Source organism: Carcharhinus amblyrhynchos, chromosome 6, assembly GCF_965287045.1.
Source record: "Carcharhinus amblyrhynchos chromosome 6, sCarAmb.v2.hapA, whole genome shotgun sequence".
In the NCBI taxonomy this organism is placed as follows: Eukaryota; Metazoa; Chordata; class Chondrichthyes; order Carcharhiniformes; family Carcharhinidae; genus Carcharhinus; species Carcharhinus amblyrhynchos.
Window position 1 is genome coordinate 117,604,829 of NC_137329.1, and position 26,823 is coordinate 117,631,651.

The following is a 26,823-nucleotide window of genomic DNA, read 5'->3' on the forward strand; positions in this document are numbered from 1 at the left end:
TGAATTCCACAGGCTCACCACTCTTTGGATGAAGAAATGTCTCCTCATCTCCATCCTAAATGGTCTACCTCGAATCCTCAGACTGACCCGCTGGTTCTGGACTCCCCCACCACCAGGAACATCCTCCCTGCATCTACCCTGCCTAGTCCTGTTAGAATTTTATAAGTGTCTATGAGATTTGTCGTCCTCATTCATCAGCAAAAATAATCCTAAACTAGTCAATCTCTTCTCATACATCAATCCCGCCATCCCTGGAATTAGCCTGATGAACATTCACTGCACTCCCTTGAGAGCAAGAATATCCTCAGAAAAAGAGACCGAAATGGCACCAAATATTCTAGGTGGGTGTCATCAAGGCCCTGTATAACTGCAACAACATGTCCCTGTTCCTGTGCCCAAAACCTCTTGCAATGAAGGCCAACATACCATTTGCCGCCTTTACTGTCCGCTGCTGCATGCCTACCTTCAGCAACTGGTGCACAAGAACACCCAGGTCCCACTACACTCGCCCCCAATACTTGCCCCACCACCGGCGCCGCCCCCCCCCCCCCCCCCCCGCAATTTACAACCACTCAGGTAGTAATCTGCGTCCTTGCTTTTGCTTTTAAAGAAGACTCCATATTGATCCGGCTAGGATACCATGGGTAATTACTCTCAGAATAGATCCTATCCATTGTTCGTAGCAATACCCGCCTGCTTTTTACCTCATTCTTAATCCACTGCAGCAGCTTATTAATAATTCCACACAATTCTATCATTGAGGTAGTTTTCAGTGAGGAGGTACATGTGATTTGATTGAAGCCTTTCCATTGTATGCCAAGGAATTATGCACAATATTTGGATGTGTCTTCAATGCCACAATTGTAATGTGTTTTGGAACTTTGCTCTTACCAAAGGAAGATGGAGAAAAAAAGTCACAGTACTTCCTCAACCAAATTGTGTAGAAGTTTTTTATTCAATCGTGGGACGTGGGAGTCGCTGGCTGGACCAGCATTTATCGCCCATCCCTAGTTGCCCGAGGGCAGCTGAGAGTCAACCACACTGCTGTGGATCTGGAGTCGCATGTAGGCCAGACCAGGTAAGGACGGCAGATTTCCTTCTCTAAGGGAAATTAGTGAACCAGGTGGGTTTGCGCAACAATTGACAATGGTTTCATGGTCATCAGTAGATTTTTAATTCCAGATATTTTAAATTGAATTGAGTCCCCAGAACATTAACTGAGTTTCCAGATTAATATTCTAATGATAATACCACTCAGCCATCACCTCCCCTATTCCAAAGAACCTCAAATTTAAAATGACTTCAACCAGGCCAACCAGGTACCAATATGTACCTTGGTAGCTGCCAGTAAATAGCTTTGAGGTTCCTACTTGAGTTATACATACCCATAATAGCATATTTGAGTACACCCATCACCATATTTTACTGGTTAGCTAAGATAATAGTGAAGGACATTCAATCACCGGCTGACTTTCCAACCGTGCAATATCAACCTGAACAAGAAGGATGAAAGAAGTAGTGGCTTGCATTTCTTCAGTGCCTTTTGCATCCTCAGCAAGTCCATAAGTGCTCCATGATCAATGAATCACTTTTGAAGTGCAGTAACAGTTGTAATGTTGGCAAATTGGTGAACAGCTGAAACGTTCATTGATACTTTTATTACTCCTTTGCCTGAGTATTCCAGAGTATCTCAAACTCTGCCCTCTGTACATTTCACAGCAGGGCATAGGATTCCTGGAGAATCTAAGACAATAATGATTGGTTAACAACACTAAGCGGACATTAATTAGAGATGAGTTATTCCAAGCTCAAGAACAAGTACCTCTTTTTTCAACAACAGGCACTTTACAATTGCAAAAATTAATGTAATTCAGATCATAATCATTTTCTGAAGTTTTCCCAGAGCAGGTTCTGCTAATGGTTATTGCTGTTTCCAACCTCACGGGACAGATTTTTATTATCCCATTCCCAGATTCCTACACATCCATCCTTGTGATGCATTGCTTCCAAGTGCCAATTGGAAAGGCTTATTACCCAATTAATTGGATAACACTTGATTATCAGCCAAACAGCCTTTCTCCACTTATTTTTATTTCTTGTGAAGAGAAATGTTCCAGATTTCAAGTTGGTGCCAGAACGAGGCGACTTTTTGGAAGCTGTGCCTAGCACACCCTTTAATTCTATCTTTTACTCTTGTTCTATGCTTCTACAACTTTATTCTAACTCTTTTAAATGCTGTAATTATGCTACCTTCCATTAAGTTGATCTTTCTCTACATCCAAGCTAATATTGTAATACTGCATTCTGCACCCTCTCTTTTCCTTTTCTGTGTATGGTATAATTTGTCTACATAGTGCACAAGAAACAATACTTTTCACTGTATCCCAATACATGTGACAATAATCAACCCTTTTTTAATGTATCTATGATATTTCTGTGGATTGTGTACAGTAGTGTCCTGGAGATTGATTTCTGGACACTCGAGTACATTCCAGGAAGATTGATAAACCTACTCTTCAACCTGTACTGCTACAGCTTGATATGGCTCCTGCTCTGACCAAGACTGCATGAAATGACAAAAGGTTGTGAATGTAGCCCAATCCATGAGGCAAACCAGCCTCCTGTCCATTGACTCTGTCTACACTTCCTGCTGCCTCGGGAAAGCAGCCAGCATAATTAAGGACTCCATGCACCCTGGACGTTTTCTCTTCCACCTTCTTCCTTTGGGAAAAAGATACAAAAGTCTGAGGTGATGTACCAACCGACTCAAGAAAGGCTCCTTCCCTGCTACCATCAGACTTTTCACTGTTTACTAATACGTAGAATCATAGAATCCCTGTGCTGCAGGAGGGAGCCATTTGACCCATTGAGCCTGCACTGACCATAATCCTACCCAGGCCCTTTTTCTGTAACCCCACATATTTACCCTGCTAATCCTCCTGATACTAGGGTGAATTTATCATGGTCAGTTAATCTAACCTGCATATCTTTGGACTGTGAGAGGAAACTTTTGAATGGATAGATTAAGTTGATCTTTTTCTACACCTTAGCTATGACTGTAACACTACATTCTGTCTCTCGTTTTCTTCTCTATGAATAGTATGCTTTGTCTGTATAGCGTGCAAGAAACAATACTTTTCACTATTTAAATACGTGTGGCAATAATAAATCAAACCAAATCATACGTTAATCTGATGCCTGTCACTCAGCCAATTGAGTATCCAAGCTCTTGTTTGCATATCTATAAATGTTGCCTAGTTTTAGTTTTATTGATGGACAGTTTATTAATTTGGGCATTTCCAAGGGTGACATGTTGGTGGAGCCTCAACATCCATGTGGCGCTGGGGGCGACCTCCGGCCCTGGAGGTGGCGCTGTAAGCGACCTCCGGTCCGGGAGATGGCGCTGGAGGCGACCTCCGGCCCGGGTAAGGAACGTCATGTCCGGTCGGCTGTGTTTACGGAAGTGTGGGTGACGTGTCGGCCGCGGGGGTTTGTGGGTGAGGCCTGGGCTGTGGTGGTGGGGCGGTGGGCTCCTGGTTGGGGGCGGCGGGCGGTTCAGCGCCCGAGCCGACATGAGAAAAATGTCCACCTCGTCCCCCGAAGCCGTGAAGAAGCTGCTGGAAAATATGCAGAGTGACCTGAGGAGCCTGTCCCTGGATTGCAGGAAGAAATTCCCCCCCGTCAAGGAGGTGAGAGCAGAAACACAGGGAGGGGGTGGGCCGCGGGGAGCGGAGGCTGGGGGGGGGGGGGGGGAGGGTGCGGGCAACAGATAGGGAGAGAACCCTTCCCTTCCCCCCCCCCCTTCCACAGGTAGGGAGAGAACCTCCCCCCCCCCCCCCTTCCACAGGTAGGGAGAGAACCTCCCCCCCCCCCCCCCTTTCCACAGGTAGGGAGAGAACCCCCCCCCCGCCTTCCACAGGTAGGGAGAGAACCCCCCCCCGCCTTCCACAGGTAGGGAGAGAATCTCCCCCCCCCTTCCACAGGTAGGGAGAGAACCTCCCCCCCCCCCCCTTCCACAGGTAGGGAGAGAACCTCCCCCCCCCCACCCTTCCACAGGTAGGGAGAGAACCTCCCCCCCCCCCCTTCCACAGGTAGGGAGAGAACCTCCCCCCCCCCCCCCTTCCACAGGTAGGTAGAGAACCCCCCCCACTCCCACAGGTCAGGAGAGAAGCCCCCCTCTCTTCCACAGGTAGAGAGAGAACCCCCTTCCCACAGGTGGGGAGAACGAGATTCCCTCTCCCGCGCGGCCACCGAGAGAGAGGCCAAGACCCCTGTGGCAGCGAGGGAGAGAAACCCCCACAGCAGGGAATGAGAGGCCAAAACCCCTGCCGCAGTGAGAGCGCGACACCCTGACAACTCTCCCGCTGTGGTAAGACAGCATGAGACCCTCACTGCAGAGAGAGAGAGAGATTCCCTCTGGGATGTGAGAGGCTGAGACCCCGGCCACTGCGTGTGAGAGGCTGAGACCACTGTCACAGTGAGGGGGAGAGACCACTGCCACGGTGAGAGAGGACGAGACCCCCACTACGGTGAGAGGATGAGACTTCCACTGCTGCAAGGGAGAGAGACCCCTGCCACGATGAGAAAGAGGGGGGTAGCGTAGCGAGCGGGACACCCCCAGACTGACTGTCGGCCACTCTGGGGGGGCAGCTGAATCCAATGCACTGCCAAGGATTGAAATCGGCCTCCTGTAAAAGTGCTGTTGACCCCTTTACTATGTGGCATGAAGACCCTCCTGGACCCTGTTAGCTTGCTTAGACTGGCATAAGTACAGTAAACAGTTGTGCAGACTGGAGGCAGTAAAAGCAAAGTTGTCTCCTCACCCCTTCCTGTCCAAATTGTAGAGAACTGAATCATAGACTATATACAACAGGTTTGATACTGGCTACGGTATCAATTTGCTGCTTTCTTTGTTGATGTTTACGTTGTAAAGTATCTAATGCTGACTGCACTTTCCTATGTAAGAGAGATCAGCTACATTTCAAGAGGTAATTTTCTTGGTAACTTGCTTCAATAGATTTCTTGTCTTTGTGTAAGGTACATAGGTAGTTACTGATTAGTGGAGTGATGTATCCGCACGCATCTCACATTGACTGTATAAAGTAGGTTGCGTGATTGCTTGACTCAGTTATAAGATAGGAATATAATTCTAACCACCCAGAGATGAACTGGCTTTCACACACACTTTCCATCTGATTGCAGACACCTATTATTGTGATGACATCGCACGTTAATAAGGCCGAGTAAGCTGATTAGATGTTTTTTAACACTGTCCAAACTGGCTGACAGCTTGCTTTAATTGCATTCGATGTCTCGGGACTGCGATAACAATGCAGTATTAAAGCTCCAGGATAGAATATTTAATTAATCTTTTTTATTATTGATAGAGTACATGTGTACTATTATTAAAATATCACTTTCCTGGGAAGATCCAGCAGGCGCCCCAACAAACTTCAGGACTTATGTAGGCAACTGATTGATTACTGTCAGTCAGTAATGAAGTAGTGCGGGCTTTGTTACTGATGGAAGTGTGTTATTGACGATATTGTTGTGTTTAATAACATGCTGTCAAGCAGTACAGGGCGTGTTGCTATACCATGTAAGATGTTGTTATAGATAAGGGAATAGAGCCTGTGCCTTAAAGCTAACCTGTGGTTTGTATCTCAGTTAAGTTTAAGTTTATATATTAGTGTCACAAGTAGACTTGGATTAACTCTACAATGAAGTTACTGTGAAAATTGCCTAGTTGCTGCACTCCAGTGTCTGTTCGGGTACACTGAAGGAGAACTTAGCATGGCCAATGCACCTAACCAGAACGTCTTTCGGACTGTGGGAGGAAACCCATGCAGACTGGGGAGAATGTGCAGAATCCACACAGTGACCCAAGCTCAGAATTGAACAGGATCCCTGGGGCTGTGACTGCAGTGCTATCCACTATGCCACCATGCCGCCCAATGTTGCATGCGTTTTGTTAAACCGAAAGACTTGTATTTCTATATAGTGCCTTTCATGATCTCCCAAAGAGTTTTGCAGCCAACGAAGTGCTTCTGAAGTGTATCCACTGTTGTAATGCAGGAAATGTGGCAGCCAATTTGCACACAGCAAACTCTCCCAAACTGCAATGGAATATTGAGGAGATGGACAAATATTTTCTGGATACCAAGGATAACTCCACTCACTGTTCATTTTCAAAACCTGTCATGGTATGTACAACTGAGAAGCTGAATTTTATGAGCCACCCACAGGTTGAGAGAAAAAAAAGGTTGGATCCAAAAATTGAGGTGACGTGGCATAAGCGGCATGCCTTCCTTAACGTGCTTTTATGGATGGAGAGCAAAGCATTGGGTGGGTCACCCAGTTGATGCCCAGTTAAGGACTTCATCTGACTGGCACTCTGAGCAGGTGGCAGGAGAGGCCTGGGCCTCTTACAATACTGGACTGGTCATGGATCTCAGCGTCTTATGGCATTACTATTGTTGAATCACCCACTACCAGCATCCTAGGATTACAACTGACCAGAAACTGAACTGGACCAGCTTTCAATACTTTGACGACAAGAGCAGTCAGAGGTTAAAAATCTGGTAGCAAGTAACTCACCTCTTCACTCTCAAGCCTGTCTAACGCCCCATGCCTGGATGAATACAGATTCAAAAACACTCAAGATGCTTGACACCATCCAGGACAAAGCAGCCTGCTTATTGGCACCCCCATCCACATTCACTCCCTCCCTCCACCGTCAGGCAGTTGAAGCAGTGTATATCATCAACAAGATGCACTGCAGGAACTCACCAAGGCTCCTTATGCAGCATTTTCCAAAGCCATATTGCTACCATTTGGAAGATAAGGGCTGAAGACATATGGGAACACCACCACCTGGTTTGGAATGGTTTTACATTGCATTAAGTTGATCTTTCTCCACACGCTAGGTATGACTGTAACACTATTCTACTCTTGTTTCCTTCTATATGAATGGTATGTTTTGAAAAGTGCAAGAACAGTATTTTTCACTGTCTACTAATGCATGTGATAATAAATCAAATCAAAAATTCCTCTCCAAGCCATCCACCATTCCTACCTTGGAAAGATAGTGCCATTCCTTCACTGTTGCTGGGTCAAAATACTGGGTAGCTTCCCTAATGGCACTGTGGATGTACCTGTACCTCATGCACTGCAGCGGTCCCAGAAGGCAGCTCACCACCATCTTCTCAAGGGCAGTTAGGGATGGGCAATAAATGTTGGTCTAGGCAAGCAACACTCACATCTGCGTGAATGAATAAAAATAAAATCACGGGGTGGAACGTGGGGGGGGCCATCCTGGAATACATGGGAGTCAAATCATGAGGTAAGAAAGCAATGCACAAGGGCTTGAGCAACATGTGACAGAGACCTGGTGAAGTTTGGCAATGTTAGCAAGATGGAGTAGGAATTCTCAGTGATGTGTGTTAGGAAGCTCATCTCCGAATCAAATACCAATCCAAAGTCAGGAACAGTCTTTTACCGTGCACAACTGGTGGAGGGAGGCATGTCGCTGACTGTTCAGTTCATATCCTGCTAGGTCTGCACCATTTTATTTAACTAAAGGTTATTGTTATGAAGGAGACCGTTGTGCCATCTTGCATTGTAGAATTATAGCCACGCTTTGTCTCCGTTTTTGGTTTTCATAGCATTAATTTGTTCAGAAAAATATTGTATGATTTGAATAAAGTCTTTTGTTCACTCAGACATTGCATTCCTTGGAAGCCATTGAAGCCAAGTATTAGGATATTTTGATCATTCTAAAAACTTAATGAGTGAAATTATTTTCATAAAGTAAACCCAGTGTAGATCTGAACTGTAGGAATCAGTAACAAATTGGTGCTACCTCCAGCTTTTTTCTAAAACCAGAATTGGCTATTCACCTCTTGGGCCAGTGGAAGCAAATATTGCTCCACATTTTGCCCTGCAATGTTCCATCACTAGTCTGATGATCTTGTTATTTTGTTACTGCTGGGGATGTTGCCATATGCTATCTGGCTGCCATATTTCCTACAATCATGCACGACTAAATTTCCACATCAGTGGCCTGTAAAGCATGCTTGGCCATCCTGGCATGTGAATAATACAATATAAAAGCAAGTTCCTTTTTTTCTCTTATTTCAAACACATACCTTGTATATTAAATTTTATTTATTAGTTGCAAGTAGGCTTATATTAAAACTGCAATGAAATTACTGTGAAAATCTCTAGTCGCCACACTTCAGCACCTGTTAGGGTACACTGAGGGAGAATTTAGCATGGCCAATTCACCCAATCAGCATGTGTGGCAGGAAATTGGAGCACTCGGAGGAAACCCACACATGAAGGGAGAATGTACAAACTCCGCATACAATGACCCAAGCTGGGAATCAAACCCGGGTCCCTGGCGCTGTGAGGCAGCAGTGCTAACGACTGTGCCACCGTACCCTGGACAAAGATTAACCCAATGGCATGGCTTTTGGTGAAGATTTCTTGCGTTTCTCCAAGAAGTGAGAGAACACTTCTTTCTTCCAATCCTCACTATCGATCTTCAGTTGTTTTCAGGAAGCGAGATGAATTCAAGTGGTTTCTGAGTTGCTCAGAAATACCTTTCAGATTTGTGGCCAGGACAAAGTCTAGAGGAAGACGTATATCCACAGGCCCAGAAGTTAGACCATCATCTTGAAAAGGAAACTGGAAATGGGCACCAAGTCATTATTGACTCACATCAACATGCTGATTTTTCAACTTTGCTTATGGACCAAATATTACTCCTTTCATTCTATTTAAGTCCTAATGTCAATGGTTCACCTTTCTCCAGGCACGAGAAGCATATGTAAATCCATAGATCCTAACCCTCTGTATTTCTCCAGCATTCCCTTGAGAGGTGAATTGGGAGATAATGAGTCACCAGATACATCAGAACAAAAAGTCATATTACTTTGTCCCTTGGTAACATGAACAACCATGGGATTGTCAAAACAATCTCTTAGATTTTCAACAGCCAAAGGCTTTTCAGTCTGCATTGGTAATTCTAAGCGCAGTGAAATTGGGTAATTGTATACATTGCTACATTCTTCACATTTCAAGAATTGTTAGCATCAAAGGCTTGAATGTGGGTGTAAATAACTTGCTTTAGTGCTGGTGATGACATTGAGTTAGCACCAGCCTTATGCAGAAATGGCTAAGGGATGGACCCATTGGGCTGTGTATGGACTCAAGAAGCAAGTGAGATGGGCAGTCAAACTCCAGGAGCTACAAACCCCAAAGGCTTCTCTACTGACACAAGAAATAGGTGCAGGATTAGACTATATGACTCATCAAGCCTGTTCCTTCATCCAGTTCTATCAAGGCTCACCTTGAGTATTGACTCCACTTTCCTGCCCACTCCCCATATCCTTTGTTTCCCTGAGATCAAATATCTGTCTATTTTAACCTTAAATATTTATTCAAGAAAGGAACATCTGCAACCCTTTGGGGTAGAGAATTCGAAAGGTTCACAAATGCTTTGAATGAAGTAATTTCTCCTCATCTCAGTCCTAAATGATTGGCCCCTTATCCTGTGATTGTGCCCCTGTGCTTTAGACCAAAAGAAACAAAGCGTTATCAAATTCCTGACTCGTGTGTGTTCTAATGAGATCATCTCTCTCTACTCCAGAGAAGAAAGGCCCATATCATAGAATCATAGCATCCCCATAGTGCAGAAGGAGGCCATTCGGTCCATCGAGGCTGCACCGTCAACAATCCCACCCAGGCCTATCCCCGTAACCCCACATATTTGTCCCACTAATCCCTCTATATCCCAGGACACTAAGGGACAATTTAGCATGGCCATTCAACCTAACCCCCACATCTTTGAGAGGAAACCGGGGCACCTGGCGGAAGCCCACGCAGACATGGGGAGAATGCACAAACTCCACACAGTGACCCAAGCCAGGAATCAAACCGAGTTCCCTGGAACCTGAAGCAGCAATGTTAACCACTGTACCACCTTGCCACTTTACTCAGTGCCTCATCATAGGACAGACCTCTCATCCCAGGGGCCAAGTTAGTGAACCTTCAAGGTACCACCTTCAATGCAAGTCTAACCTTCCTTAAATATGGAGACAAAACCATACTCAGTCAGGAAGTGATTGTAGCCGTCACACTGATTTTATGCCCTTGCGCAATTGTGGAGGCTGAATGTGCCGTCGCAAAGGACTTGCCTGACAAAGGCTGTCATTTTTTTTAGAATAGATGCCAGACATTGCAAGGCTAATCTAAAGCCAGACAAACAAAGCACCTGACAAGAATGCCCTGGGGAGGAGGCTGAACTGCTCAAACTGCAGCCATTGCAGGCTGCTGTGAGAAAAGGCAGATGAGCTTCATAGTAGACCCTTGTTTACATGCAAGCCTACTTGATGGGCGAATTTTATAGTTTACCAAAACCTTTTGTGCATTTTATTTTTGACAGCTGAGCATCAAGTGGTTATTTTTCCGTCTATGGTGATCTGTCAAATGAAACGTTAAATTTTGAATTAACCTTTCAAGTAATGTTTTTTTTAATGAGATGGCATTCTTCATTTTCTCCCAGTGACTCATTATTCAGTGTGCAACGTGACTATTCGGGGCAGAAAGTCCCAAGTCTGTTCTCCAATCTGTGTTGTTAGCTGATCACACAGTCTCTGTGGCTCTGTGCTCGGGAAAAGAAAGATCAGTCAGTGTGTCTATAGCAACTAGGTGAGCTTGACTGACGCTTCCAGCTGTTGAATAACCCATTACTTCAGCTATTAGAAGCAGGAGCAGGCCGTTCGGCCTACTCTGCCATTCAACAAGATCATGGCACAAATTATGAAATGTTCAGGGCTGGCATGTTGGCGCACTGCTCCCAAGGCCACATCCCATTTACACCTCATCCGCGAGATGGCATCTCTGACAATGCAGCACACTCAGTGCTGCGCTGGAGTTAAGCCTGGAGTTTTGCACTCCAGTCCTCTGGAGTGGGAGTTGAAGACAACTTTCTGGCACGGGGACCAGAGAGCTGCCAACTGAACCTTGCTGCCACTTTGAAGAAATACGTCTGCCTGTGAGGGGTGTTGTTTTGCTTTGTGGGGGGACTTAGCAGTAGTGTTTCTGATTTTGGTGCTTTGCTTTTATGCTACAATCCTCATTTTTGCTGGTGCTTTCCGTTCCTGTGTTTTTGTTTTGAAACGTAAGTGGTAAAACCTCAGTTCGCTTGCAGGTGTTTGTGCTTTGAATGAGTCAGGGTAAAATCAGCTTCATTCCTTGCCAGAAAGCATGGTAAATCGGGCTCTGTGTTGGCTGACAAAACTTTTTTCCTTTGTGAGAAATGTCGGACCGTTGCCAAGAGCTGGTATAAATGCTAAGTGCAATTAGTATATTTTGCTAACTTAATCTTTGTTTCAGGCCACATTTTGTGCATGAAGGGTGGTTGTTAAGCCTAACTGGAAATCGTAAGTGTTTAGTTTTGCTTCAGCAAAGGGTTTGGTTACTGATTTTTTTCATGACACAAATTCCATTGCCAGTGTGGGCAATCAGTGCATGAGCTGTGTGTGTGTGCGCACATACATGTCCCAGTAGACACCAATTATGGAGCTGGCCCTGTATAATTGCTTTCAAGACTAAACTCAGCAGTTGACCACGTGACAACTATCTTTGACCTTTATTCACAGCTCAGCTGCTTAGACCCCAAGCCACAGCTATATTTTAAAGTTTATTTATTAGTGTCACAAGTAGGCTTACATTAACACTGCAGTAAAGTTACTGTGAACCACACTCCAGCTTCTGTTCGGGTACATTGAAGGAGAATTTAGCATGGCCAGTGCACCCAACCAGCACATCTTTTGGACTGTGAAAGGAAACCGGGACACCAAAGAAATCTGTGCAGACTCCACACAGACGTGACCCACACTGGGGATCAAACCCAGGTCCCTAGTGCCATGAAGCAGCAGTGCTAATCACGTTATTGGAACGTTGGTATTGTTCTCGCAGTAACAATGCACAGCAATAAAGTTGCCCAATCACTGCTTATCGTAAATAATTATTCACCATGTACTAATGAAAAAAGCAGAAAAACGTTGGGTCTAAAATATCAGTCAATAAATGGTTGAGATTTCACACTCTTGCACTGTTCTGCAGATTAGGTTTTTTTGATATGTTAGTAAATAGCTCAGTATTTCGAAGATTGCACTGGATCACAATGTTAGTGACAGTATGAAATAAAGCCACTTTGCACCATACTATGGTTCCGCTGTAAATGCAGCGTAATGCACTAATTTAACATAGAATTCTTAAGGGTCAGCAGCATTATCAAGAGGGAAAATACAGTAAGCAGAAGAGAATTGAAGCAATCGCAGAACTAAGTAACCCAAAACAAAAAGTGCAGCTTATTTACTTCTCTAGGAAGGCATTCCTACTCGGAGAGCACACATTGACACCTGGGCTGTGGCTAAGGTCTCAAGCTCAAGAGAAGGTAAACCTTCAGCTTCACCACTCTCACTTTGCTGTCTTGTCTAAAGTGCTACTTTTCAAATCTCTGAGTTTGCAGATTGATTGAGGGTGATGAATGGGGAGGTGCACTATAAGAGCTGGAACAGTCTCTACTTTGCTGTAAAACTCAAACAGCCCTTGGCATATTGGGTGCCCTCTTAAAGGGCTAGTTTTTCTGTCATACCATCCATCTACAAAAATGTCAGTTTGTTTAGTGATTGGTGAAACACATTAAATTTTTCGAAGTTTTGGAATTCCTGGTACTCAGCATTGAATTAAATGAGCATAGTCTCTTAAGTTTGACAGAGACATGTTTGGTTACTGATTTTTTTAATAACACAAATTTCATTGCCAATATGGGCTTTCAGTGCATGAGCTAGTATTCCAAATGAGTTGGTAGCAGCCCAGAGATGGGTTACTTTAGCAGGTTTATGGCTGAAGATTTTTATGGTGGTTTTGCAATTAGTAACAGTAGAACTACAACTAATTATTTTAAAACAGGTTATAATCTGTCCAGAGGTGGTATTTTACACTGAGGTAATGTGGGGTTACAATAGGACCAGGGTGGGATTGTTGTTGGCGCAGGCTCGATGGGCCTGGATAGAGTGACATGAAAAGGATGTTTCCACGAGTAGAAAAATTAGAACCAGAGGGCACAACCTCAGGTCAAAGGGATGATCCTTTAATACAGAGATGAGGAATTTCTTCAGTCAGTAATGAGCCTCTTTTCTGCAGAAGGCTAAGGAGGCCAGACCATTGAGTGTCTTTAAGACCGAGATAGATGGGCTATTAATTGATAAGGGGATCAGGGGTTATGGAGAAAAGACAGGAGAATGGGGATGAGAAGAATATCAGCCATGAGAGACTTGATGGGTTCAGTGGTCTAATTCTTCTCCTATGCCTTATCCTGTTATGGCCAAATGGCCTCCTTCTGCACTGTAAATTCTGTGATTCTATGATTTTATCTTTTCATAATAAAACCATTTAAAAGGAGAATACTGTGGCTGTTGGAAATCTGAAATAAACTGAGGAAATGCTGGAAACACTCAGCAGGTTAAGGTAGCATCTGTGGAGAGAGAAAAACAAGTAATGTTTCAGGTCTCTGTCCTTTCATCAGAACTGGGAAAAATTAGAGATGTAATAGGTTTTGAGTGAGGGGTGGATGGGACAAGGACAGAAGGAAAGTGTTTGATGGGTGGAACACGAGAAAGATTGACTGACAGTAGAGTTAATTTTCCAGGGCCAGAAGGCATGATGATTGGACAAATCAAGAAGCAAAAGGTGTTTCTAAAGCCGGTGTACACTTGGACAAAAGCAAAAAGTAGGACAAAATTATGAATGTGAACAGAAAAGGAAACAAAATGGGGGGAGAAATTATGGTCTGAAATTATTGAACTCAATGTTGAGTCCAGAATGCTGTAAAGTGCCTAATTGAAAAGTGAGGTGCTCTTTGTCAAGTTTACATTGAGTTTCACTGGAAGTGCAGCAGGCTGAGGACAGAAACATCAGCATCAGAGCAAGGTGGAGAATTGAAACGTGAAGTCACTGGAAGCTCAGGATTGTGCTTGTGGATTGATGGACGTGTTCCACAAGGCAGTCATCACCCAATCTGCGTTTGGTCTCCCCAGTATAGTGTTGCTGTGGTTGACTGGGGAAGGATATCCAGGAAGGAATGGTCCCTTCAGCATGCTGAAAGGGGAGCGGAAGGTGAGTTTGGTGTGGCATCACGCTGGAGGTGGCAGGAATAGTGGAAAACGATCTGTTGAATGTGGAAGCTGATGGGGCAGAAGGTGAGGACAAGGAAACTCTCTCGTGGTTCTGGGGAAGAGAGGAAGAGGTGAGAGCAGAAATGAAGGAAATGTGGTGCACACAGTCGAGAAACCTGTCCATCACAATGGTGGGTGGGGTATGGCACGTGGAATACTCGACTGAGGATTTACAGTAAAACTCGGGAATACTGCTGTGGAAGGTCACACCATCAAACTAGATGTGATAGAGGTGGAGGAACTGGAAAATTAAATGGAACCCTTACAAGTTAGATGGTTTGAGGAAGTGTAGTCAAGGTAGCTGTGGGAGTTAGTGGGCTTATAATGAATATTAGTTGATAGCCTATTGTCAAAAAAAATTGAGTTGTAGATGTACCATATGAAAAATCCTATTTAAACATTATTTATTGATAACATATCATAAATATAACTTTTTTTTCTTAAAAGCTGTAATTTGTTGTGTACATGCTGCATTTGGTTAGTCTTCTGTTCTTTCATTGTGGAATTGTAAGTTGTATCCATCCCAGATTGATGAAAGTTAATTGAACTGGTTCTCAGGAGCCTTTGTGAAATATATGTAGCCAGTCTCCACCAAGTTCTTATTGCTTGATGGCACTGAGCTGCTGGAAATTTGGCCTGAGTTGGAAATGGCATAAAGTTAAGGCATGTTGTTGTGGCAGACAAAAGTCGAGTTTTTTTTTTATCCATCCCATGTTAGCTCTCAGTTAAGTAATGCCTCAATTTTAAGATTCTCAATCGTGTTTTTAAGTGGCTCCATGGCCTATCTCCATAACCAACACCAAACATGCAACCTTCTGTGTTCTCTGCATTCCTCCAATTCTGGCCTCTTGCATGTCCTATATTTTAATCACCCTCCATTGAAGGTGTACCTTCAGCTGCCAGACTCCAGAATTCTTCCCCTAACCTCTCTGCATCCCCACCTTAAAATATACCTCTGTCTAAAATTGTCAGCTGTCCTAATATTTCCTTGTGGATAATATGTAGTTCAGTGTCAAATTATGCTTGATTTTGCTCCTTTGAAGGGTTTTGCTACATTGAAGGGGCTACATAAATTCCCAATGTTGTTCGTGTCCAGGGAGTGCTTGACATTAATATTGGATGAAAGTAGGGAAAGTGTTCAGTCCTTGACAATGACATCCCCACTTCGATAAATAGGAAAATATAACTCTCCCTCTTTCTGACTGGTCAAATTAATGGGAGGAAGGAATAATGAGCCACCCTGTCATCTTTTCTCCCAGGTATTTTAATTGTCAAGTTGAGCAATGAGTAATTAAAAGATGTTTCATAAAATATTATGTTCTTATACCAACCAAAGGGTATTTTGATCTTAAGCAAATGTATTTATAATGGAAATCTATGATGTAGATTAATGTACTGTGTGCTGTATGTATTTGTTAATTTGTCAACGGAAAGGATGACTGTTTTGTTTCTCTTGCCCCATCTGAGTTTGATTTGTTATAGACATTCCGAAACCAGTGGGCGAGGCTGCAACATTGCCGTGAAACAGAAGTGAATGCCAGCCTTGTTTCACAGTGGCTAACATAAAACAGTGCAACACGCTGTTACCAGAAACCCTTTTACAGTCAGTTGCAGATGGAGAGTAAACATGGTCAGCAGATTTGCCCATCTGCCATCTTTCAAAAATCAGGACTTTAGGAGAAATCATTAACTTCAGTCGATGATTTAAAATCTCAGCACAGAATGAGGCCACTTGACACACTGTGCTTCTGCTCTCCCTTCACGTTGTCGCTCTTGAAAAATAAATCTCAAAATGGATGGAATACATCAAATACAACAGTTATTGAGTTGGTGTTTGTTTGAATAAGATGAACTAAAGGCATCCACCAGACATTCAGCTGGGGGCCTAAAGATGTCAATGAAATATTCAAAGAACAGTCTTGGTAGTTTTTAAAAATTGTGTTGTGGGATCAGAACATCACTGCCAAGGCTAGCATTTGGTGTCCATCTCTCTGGGCCAGCATTCTGCCTTCCGCCAGTGGAATTGAAGGCAATCAGCTGGCCATGTTTAAAAAAACAAACGAGGACAAAAGCTGAACGTCTGAATCACAAAATGTTGGAAGAATTCAGCAGGCTAGACAGCATCTGAAGAGAGTCACAGCACTGATGTTTCAGTTCGTCCCGTGCATTGAATTGAAATGTTCACTCTTTGTTTCTTTCCCCACGAATGTTGTCCTAAGTGTTCCCAGCATTTTGTTTTGATTCCTGGTTGATGATTAAGGCATGCCAACAGAAATTAAATGAACATGTGGAAAGTGGCCACAGCTTTTGCCCCTCCAGCAGCAGCTGCGCTTCAGAATAATTCATTGCATATGTAGATAGTTCTGAATATTGGCTACAAGGTGTTGCATCAGTGCATTATTTTCTTTTATAGCTTACAATAACTTGGGAAAGTCTGTACAGCCAGCAGCACTGAACTGCTTTCATAGATTCATAGAATTCTGAAGTGCAAAAAGAGGTCATTTGGCTCATCGAATCTGCACCAACCACTATCCCACCCAGGCCCTATCTCCATGACGTCACGTATTTACTCTTCTAATCCCCTGATGTTAAGGGGCAATATAGCATGTCCAGTCAACCTAACCCACATATCTTTGGACTGTGGGAGGAAACCGGAGCACCCAGAGGAAACCCACACAGACGGGGGGAATGTGCAAATTCCACACAGTCACCCGAGGCCGGAATTGAACCCTCATCCCTGACGCTGTGAGGCAGCAGTGCTAACCGCTATGCCTCCATGCTGCTTTGCTGGTCTGTGCAAACAAGCCAAGCCACCTGACTTACCAGTGACTGATAATCATGGCTACTTTGTGTGTCCAGCAAAACTAATCTTGGTTACGTTGCTGCTGTGGCTAACAACAACATTTAAAACCAACTCTTTGATATTGGTGGAGCCTTCAAAGATAAGGCCATTTTGGTACAGCTTGAAAGGGAAAACATAAATGCAGCATTAAAACAAAAAGGAACCTAGCATTCTCTGGTGGTGAAAATGGAGAAGTTTTGGTAAAGCTAGGGGAGGTGAGGGCCAATAGTATTGTCACTAGTCCAAAGTTTGTTTGTTAGTCACAAGTAAGGGTTGCGTTAACACTGCAGTGAAGTTACTGTGAAATTCCCTAGTTGTCACAGCCCGGCGCCTGTTCGGGCCAATGCACCTAACCAGTCTTTCAGAATGTGGGAGGAAACCCACGTAGACATGGGGAGAATGTAACCTCAAACAGTGACCCAAGCTGGGAATCTCTGGCACTGTGAGGCAGCAGTGCTGATCGCTGTTCCACCATGCTGCCCTCCATTGTGCTGCTGAGCTGCCCTATTAATCCAGAAACTCAGCTAATGTTCTAGGGACCCTGGTTTGAATCCTACTACACAGACAAATGGTAGAATTTGAATTCAATGAAATACATCTGGAATTAAGAATCTACTGATGACCTTGAAATCATTGTTGTTTGTCAGAAAAACTCCTCTGGTTCACTAATGTCCTTTCGGGAAGGAAATCTGCCGTCCTTACCTGGTCTGGCCTGCATGTGACTCTAGAGCCACGGCAATGTGGTTGACTCTGAACTGCCTCCAAGAGCAACCGAGGATGGGCGATAGATGCTGGCCAGCCAGCAACGCCCAGGTCCCATTGAATCAATTTTTAAAAAACTTCCCATCAAGTGACTGGGATTAATTTTATGCGCATAGAATCATAGAACCCTACAGTGCAGAAAGAGTTCCTACGGCCCATTGAGTCTGCACCAAACACAATCCCACCCAAGGCCCTACTCTCACATCCCTACACATTATACCCGCTAATCCCTCTAACCTACACATCCCTAGACACTAAGGGGCAATTTCTTAGCATGGCTAATCAACCTAACCCGCACATCTTTGGACTGTGGGAGGAAACCCATGCAGACACGAGGAGAATGTGCAAACTCCACACAGTTGGGAATCAAATCCAGGATCCTGGAGCTGTGAAGCAGCAGTGCTAACCACTGTGCTACCGTGCTGCCCACATCTTTTATATTATACAACTATCCTTCACTGACTGCATTTTTCTGGCGAAGTCACCCCTGCATTTTTTTTTCCATTCATGGGAAGTGAGTGTCGCTAGCTAGGGCCAGCATTTTTGGCCTTGGAGAAGCTGGTGGTGTGCTGCCTTCTTGAACCACAACAGTTCATGTGCTGTAGAAACACACATACACTATTCTGTTAGGAAGGAAGTGCCAGGATTTTGACTCAGCAGCGAAGCAGCAGCGATATGTTTCTAAGTCAGGATGGTGTGTGACTTGGAGGGGAAATTTACAGGTGATGGTGCATTTGCTGCCCTTGTCCGTCTAGCTGGTCGGTGTTGCAGGTTTGGAAGGTGCTATTGAAGGAGTCTTGTTGGGTCTCTGAAGTGCATCTTGTAGATGATACAAAATGCTGTTACTGTACACCAGTGGTGGAAGGAGCAAATGTTTAAGGTGGCAGATGGAGTGCCAGTTAAGCAGGCTGCTTTGTCCTAGATGGGATCAATCCTCCTGAGTATTGTTGGAGCTTCACTGAACCAGTCAAGTTGAGAGTATTCCCTCATGCTCCTCTGACTTAAGCCTCGTCAATGGTGGGCAGGCTTTGGGGAATTGGGAGGTGAGTTACTCACTACAGAATTTGCAGCCTCTGACCTGCTCTTTATGTGGTTAGCTCAGTACAGCCTCTGATCAATGATAACTCCTAGGATGTTGATAATGGGGGCTTAGTGACAGTAATCCAATTGAATGTCAAAGGGAGATAATTAGGTTCTTTCTTGTTGGTGGTGGTCAGTGCTCATGTGACGCAAATGAAACTGGCCATTTATCAGCTGAGCCTGAATGTTGTCCATGTCTTTCTTGCTGCACATGGACCGGGTCACAGACAGTGTCTGAGGAGTTGCAAATGATGCAGAACGCTGTGCAGTCATCTGCAAACATCCCCACTTCTGACCTAATGATGGAGGGAAAGTCATAGATGAAACAGCTGAAGATGGCTGGGCTGAGGACATTGCCCTAAGGAAATCTTTCCATTTTATGTTCTCTTTGATCTTCAGATGACACTTTAGAATTCTCTACTGCGGAAAGGTGTAGAGATCTAGTGTTGAATATTCAAAACTTGAGATTGATTGTTTTTTTTGACAGCACAGGGGAATTCCTGAGATCAGGTGGGAAAATGGAGTTGGAGTAGAAGATTAGCCATAATCTTATTGAATGGTAAACCAAGCTCGTGGGAGCTTTGGCCTGCTCCCGTTATGTTCTTTCTAAATAAAACTGAAATTGGTTTTGTTTGCTGACTAAATAGATTTGTATTGCTGTTATTTACATTGTTTGCACGTCCTATCCCACCTCCAACTCATTGGCTGCCAGTGGTGTCAACAGATACTCCAGTATTTGTTTGGCCTCCTTATTTATCTAACTTGTTGCCAAAACACACACATCTGTATCTGTTGACTGTTTTAAATCTTGGCCTTGTTTCGCTGTACGTGTTTCAGGTCTTGTTGGTAACTCAATTTATTGAAGAAGTTTGACCTCTGTGTGTAAATACAGTGGCACTGTGATTAGCTGTTTCTGCAGCTGCTAGCAGTACCACTGAGAATCCAAGTGTAAATACTACAAGCAACCTGCCATTGGAGGTAGAGGTGTCGAAAAAAAGTCATTGGAAATGCCACTATTGAATACCTGAACACTAGAAATAGTTACAAACACCAATTTAAACTAAAATTCTACAGCTTCAAGGACCTGTTTTCCAATTCTGCTCAGTTAGCGATTAAGTCTGTGATCTAGCTTACAACGGTATTTCATCCAGAAATCAAACTGGTCCAGAGGCCATGAAAGGCATTGAGTTGCGTTTTGTTTTGTTATCGTTCTGCAAAGTCAGTTACCTTTTGGACGTGCGTAGAGTACAGTACATTGAATTTAATGCCATTAATGAATCAACTCGTGCCTCATCATAGTCCTTAGAGAGAGCAGTAATTAATGGCAGTCTAAGCAAGCAAGGGAGGTAATTCACAAAACTGTAATCCTAGTTGCCATGTTGACCTCAAATGTGTACAAGTTATGCATTTCATTTCCAAAACTCTTGACATGAGATGTGTGGTAAAAATTAACCATGCTTAGAAGAAGCAAAGGATTAAGTGCCTATTAAAGACAACTCAAATGTGTTCCAAGCTAATTCACTGGTGTGAAAGAGAAGGTGGTAAGGCATCTAAAATAGAAAAAGCTGAAAATACTCAACAGATCTGGTAGCATCTGTGGAGGGAGAAGCGGAGTTAATGTTTTGAACCTGGATGGCTCCTCTTCAGAACTGAAGAGAGACAGAAATGTGATGGGCTTTATGCTGTTGCTTTTTTGTTTTAGCTGCATCTTCATTCGTTGCTGGGATGTGGCCAAGGCCGATATTTGTTGCCCATCTCTAATTGCCCTTCAACTGAATGGCTTGCTCAGCTATGTAAGAGACCATTTAAGAGTCAACCATATGGCTGTGGGCCTGGAGTCACATGTAGGCCAGACTGAGTAAGGGAGACAGATTTCATTCCTCTCTCAGGGACATAAGTGAACCAGATGGGTTTTTACTAAAACTATCTTTATATTCCACATTCATTCAGTGAATTTAAATTCCACCAGCTGTCGTAGTGGGATTTGAATCTATGTCCCCAGAGCATTAGCCCGGGTATCTGGATTATTGGTCCAGTGACATTACCACTACACCACCATCTTCCTAAGTTGGGGAGATTTGGATTGATTGGTGGTCGAAATCTGTTTAATGTACATCAGTGCAATAATGTCCTTCCTTGGATCTGATGACATACCATAAATAATTTCCTAATCAGTGTGAGTTTTTAAACTCTCTTGCGCAGAATGTAACACATTAAGCGTGGAATATGGACTTTGTTCCTCTCCCATCAACCCACTGGGGACTGAAGAATGGCAAGTTCTGTTGGCTGATGTAGAAACGTACAGCAAAGACAGACCTTTCTCATTACCTGATATTGTCTATGTGTTGCATTGTGCATAAAGTCAAAGCAACATTTGATTTGATTTATTATTGTCACGTGTATTAGTATACAGTGAAAAGTATTGTTTCTTGCATGCTATAAAGACAAAGCATACCGTACATAGAGAAGGAAAAGAGAGAGTGCAGAATGTAGTGTTGCGGTCATGAGTAGGGTGTGAGTAAGATCAACTTAACGCAAGGTAGGTCCATTCAGAAGTCTGATGGCAGCAGGGAAGAAGCTGTTCTTGAACTGCCCTCAAACTTTTGTGTCTTTCTCCCAATGGAAGAAGGTGGAAGAGAGTATGTCCAGGTTGCGTGAAGTCCTTAATTATGCTGGCAGCTTTTCTGAGGCAGCGGGAAGTGTAGACAAAGTCAATGGTTGGGAGGCTGATTTGAGTGATGGGCTGACCTTCATTCATGATTCTTTATAGCCTCTTGAGGTACTGCACAGAGGAGGAGTCATACCAAGCTGTGATAAAACCAGAAAGAATGGTTTCTGTGGTGCATCTGTCGTAGTGGACATGACAAATTTCCTTAGTCTTCTGAGAAAATAGAGGCTGAGCTTTCTTAACTATCACGCAGCGTGGAGGGACCAGGACAGGTGGTTGGTGATTTGGACACCTAAGAACTTGAAGCTTTTGACCATTTCTACTTCATCCCTGTTGATAGAGACAAGGGCATGTTCTCCACTACTCTTCCTGAAGTCAATGACTATCTCCTTCATTTTATTGACATTGAGGGTGAGATTATTGTTGCACCAGTTTACCAAATTCTCTATCACTTTCCTGTACTCCATTTCATCATTGTTTGAGATATGACCCACTGCCATGGTGTCATCAGCAAACTTGAAAACAAGTTGGAGAGGAATTCAGCCACAGTCATAGGTGTATAAGGAGTATAGTAAGGTGCTGAGGACACAACCTTGTGGGGCACCGGTGTTGAGGATTATCGTGGGGGGAGTGTTGTTGCCTATTCTTACTGATTGTGGTCTGTGGGTGAGGAAGTTCAGGGTCCAGTTGCAGAGGGTGGAGCTGAGGCCCAGGCCATGGAATTTGGAGATGAGTTTCGTAGGAATAATGGTGTTGAGCAGCAGATTTTTTTTGCAGCTGCGAGGGACGGGTGCACAGCTGTTCTTATTCAGCTCTGACGAAGAGTCATCCAGTCTCGAAATAGCTCTGTTCTCTCTCCACAGATACTGTCAGACCTGCTGAGATTTTCCAGCATTTTCATTTTTTGTTCTTGTTTAGTGTTTTTCTAATTGAAGCTATTTGTAATGTGTGCAAGGTTCACTTTTAAAAGTAAAACTTTATTTATTAATGTCACAAGTAGGCTTACATTAACACTGCAATGAAGTTACTATGAAAATCCCCTTGTCGCCACACTCTGGCATCTGTTTGGGTACACTGAGGGAGAATTTAGTATGACCATTGCACCTAATCAGCACTTCAATTCGACCATGGGAGGAAATGGAGCACCCAGAGGAAACCCACTCAGACACGGAGAACGCACAAACTCCTCACAGATAGTGACCCAAACCAGGAATCAAACCCGAGTTCCCAGAGCTGTGAGGCAGCAGTGCCAACCACTGATTTGCATCATGTGTTGCAATTCATGGAACTACAGCAATTCAAATTTTGTCAGTTCGGCTGGGGGTGGGGAGAATTGTATATAATACTTGCTTTTGTATGTCATCTGAAAGCACTTCCCAGCACATTACTTTCTGAAATGCAGTGATTGTTGTGTAGTAAACATAGCAGCCATTCTGAGCCAACAAAGTTTGTCAAACAATAGTGATGTAATTGAGCTGCCTGTTTATTTTAAGGTGGCATTGGTTGAGGAAAGACAGGTCTGGATGGAACTCTGTTGTTTATGTTGCACCATGGGATCTTAAATCACCACAGCATAGGCAGCCCAGACTTCTGTTGAATGTCATCTCAGACAATTCAGTATTCCCTCACTATTGCACTTGAGTGTTAGCCTGGATGCACTTGAGCCAAAGTCTCATAGCAAGGCTTGTGACCTTCTGACCAAGGGGCATGGACATACCACCTGAGCCAAGCTGATAATTGGGAGCTCTAGTCGGTCGCTGCCTCAGTTGTGCTTTTGGGATTGCAATCTTGCTGTGTTTGTCAGCCTGTCAAGGAATCAGTTGTGTTTGTAGTCTACAGACCTATAAGCTGTATCATCTTGAGAATCACTTCAGAGTAATGGATAGAGCAGACAAGGATCCCACTACCCGTGAAACAGTTTTGCATTTATTGTAATTACAACAAATATAACAGCTTTGAAATATAAGCGTCAAACGCTTAGATTTTGCAGAAGAAAGGAAAAAAGATTTGCACACGTAGGTGGAAATAAGCAGATAAATCAGATGTAAGCCAGACAGTTTGTGTGGCACAGCTGTCCAAATTTCAGATATCTCCCTTTTCACTTTAATTTCAAGCTTTATGTTGAGTCATTTCCCATTGAGAAGCTGTCCCATTGATAATCAATTGAGCTTTCACGCAGTCTGTCTCTGCACTGAATTAGTTGGTGAAAAATCAAACCTGATTTTTTCAACATCAAAACTGTGAAGAAAACTATCTTGCCTCAGTGAATTGCCTTGAGGTATTTTGCTATTAGAACATAGAACACTACAGCACAAACAGGCCCTTCGGCCCACGAGTTGCGCCGATCACATCAACACCTACTAACCTATAGACCTATCTATAACCCCCAATCCCATAAAACCCCATATACTCATCCAGAAGTCTTTTAAAAGACCCCAGCGAGTTCGCCTCCACCACCACTGACGGCAGCCGATTCCATTCACTCGCCACCCTCTGAGTGAAAAACTTACCCCTAACATCACTTCTGTACTTTCCTCCCCGCACCTTAAATCTGTGTCCTCTCGTAGCGACCATTTAAACCCGGGGAAATAGCCTCTGAGAATCCACCCTATCTATTCCTCTCAACATTTTATAAACTTCTATCAGGTCGCCTCTCAACCTTCGTCTCTCCAGGGAAAAGAGACCCAGCTCCCTCAACCTAACTTCATAAGGCATGCCTCCCAGTCCAGGCAACATCCTTGTAAATCTCCTCTGTACCCTTTCAATAGCTTCTACGTCTTTCCTATAGTGAGGCGACCAGAAGGTGTTATTGTCGAAGGTGTTACATAAATGCAACTGGACTTATTGAAACCTGGGAGATTTTGGGGGGGGCTTGACAAGTTAGATGCTGAGAGGATGTTTCCCCTCGTGGAAGAATCTAGAACTAGTGGACACATTTTGGAATAAGGGAGGGCCGCCCCATTTAAGACACAGATGAAGAGGAATTCATGGAATATTCTACCCCAACGAGCAGTAGTGACTGGGATCATTAAATATATCTGAGGCAGATTTAGGGAGGCATTTGCAGATTTTCAATCTGCAAGGATGTCAAGGTTTGTGGGGGGTAGGCAGGAAGTGGAGCTAAGGCCACAGTCGGATCAACCATAATCATACTGAATGGTGGACCAGGCTCAAGCAGCCGAGTGGTCTACTCCTGTTTTATCTTAAATTGTTGTTGTATAATGCATTTTAAGTTTTTGTGTCACAAGTAGGCTTACATTAACAGTGCAATGAAGTTACTGTGAAAATCCCCTAGTCGCCATACTCTGGCACCTGTTCGGGTACACTGAGGGAGATTTTAGCATGGCCCAATGCACCTAACCAGCATCTCTTCCAGACTGTGGAAGGAAACTGGATAATCTGGAGGAAACCCATGCAGACACGGGGAGAACGTGCAGGCTATGCACAGACTGTGACTCAAGCCGGAACAGAACCCAGGTCCCTGGCGCTGTGAAGCAGCACACTGTGTACCACCAGGCTTAGAACCCCCATGGTGTTCTAGATTGTTACCATAAGCCTTATTCGTGAATTAGAAGTATGTCAGTTAAACTCTGGTAAAAGTGTCTGAAAATTTTTTTAGCGTGCTTATGATTACAGATCGGCCATGATCTTATTGAATGGCGGGGCAGGCTCGAATATGTTCTTATGTTCTTTTCCTGTGAAATTTGATAGGCTCTGGATAAATTAATATCACCTTGTAAGGTTAGATTCAGAGTCTGTCAAAATTTTTCTGAGTCAGACTATTCTCTGCCCTTTTCCTTCAATGTGTACTCTCTCAGGATTGAACAACATCTTTCCTCTATACAGCCATAGCACTGCATAATGCAGCATTAGACTTGAGAGAGATCTTCATTGTTGAGCTGCTTCATCAGAGTTTTGAATTGGTTGTGAGGAGGGACATGGGCCTCAGCGTAGCTAAGAACAGTCTCTGCATTGCACATCCATTTCAGGCATTTACAGCAACTGCGCACAGCAAGTGAAGCTTGAAGCTTGAAACTATTCGGGCTTGTAAAAGCCAATAAAACCTAGCCTTTGAAGTGCAGTGATTATGGCCTCGACTTTATGGGAAGTTGTGACATTGAACTCAATAAATGCGCTAATTTGCGGGCAGTCACCAGAAAACTGCAGAGTTGTCATAAAAGTTCCATAAGGGAAGGAAAAATTTCCATGTCCGTTCTCTCCACCCCACCAAATTTTAACCTACACGTGGCTCCACTTGCAGACTGTAATTTTAATCTTAATTTTAACATTCTTCTTTATGCAAATTAATCTTAGGGAAACTTGAACTGTAATCTGACCAGTTATATTCCAAGCACACATTGGGCACAATTTCTCGATTTGTGCCTAAAGGTGCTGGTCTTCCCCAAAAGTTTAACTTGTGCTTTCATGTAGAGAAACATGCCAAGGGTGGCACAGTGGTTAGCACTGTTGCCTCACTGTGGCAAGGATCCGGGTTTGATTCCCGGCTTCAGTCACTGTCTGTGTGGAGTTTGTATGTTCTCCCCCATGTCTGCATGAGTTTCCTCTGGGTGCTCCAGTTTCCTCCCACAGTCAAAAGATGTGCGGGCTAGGTGCATTGGCCATGCTAAATTCTCCCTCCGTGTAGTTGAACAGGTGCTGGAGTGTGGCGACTGAGGAATGTTCACAGTAACTTCATTGCAGTGTTAATGGAAGCCTACTTGTGACACGAATAAATAAACTTTAAAAGGGTATGACACAGACATGAAGTAAAGGCAGATAGCAAAATGATAAGAGCTTGGGCAAAAGCTAGCTCAAAGGAGTGCAAGCTTTAAGGGTTTTAAAGGTGCAAAGAGGCAGAGTTTAGGGGAAGGATCTAAGTGGATGGAAGCACATGTTGGGTGGGGTGAGAGGAGTTGCAATACATAAGAGGCAGAAATCTGTGGGGAAGGGGAGTGAGTTTTTTGGAGTAAGATGGGTGAGACCCCAGGCATTGAAAAGCAAGGAATAGAATTTTTTATTTGAGATACTGAGTGGGTAGAGGCTAGCGTGGATAGAGGATTGGTTGTCAAATAGGAGGCAGAGAGTGGGGGTCAATGGGTGCTATTCGGATTGGCGGATGGTGACTAGTGGAGTGCCTCAGGGGTCGGTGCTGGGGCCTCAGCTATTTACGATTTATATAGATGATCTGGAGGAGGGAACCGAGTGTAGGGTGTCGAAATTTG

General features: G+C 43.9%; 1 protein-coding gene across 2 annotated transcripts in view; it reads left to right on the forward strand.

Annotated features, from left to right (window-relative positions):
- The first annotated feature begins 3,504 nt into the window (after positions 1-3,504).
- The window catches only part of mon2 (MON2 homolog, regulator of endosome-to-Golgi trafficking), a 141,200-nt gene continuing 117,881 nt past the window's right edge, over positions 3,505-26,823 (forward strand). For both annotated transcript variants that reach the window (XM_080191284.1, XM_080191286.1), the window contains exon 1: positions 3,505-3,689. In XM_080191284.1, coding sequence (XP_080047410.1) covers positions 3,573-3,689 — 117 coding nt within the window. In that variant the 5' untranslated portion in view covers positions 3,505-3,572. The remainder of the gene's footprint in view (positions 3,690-26,823) is intronic.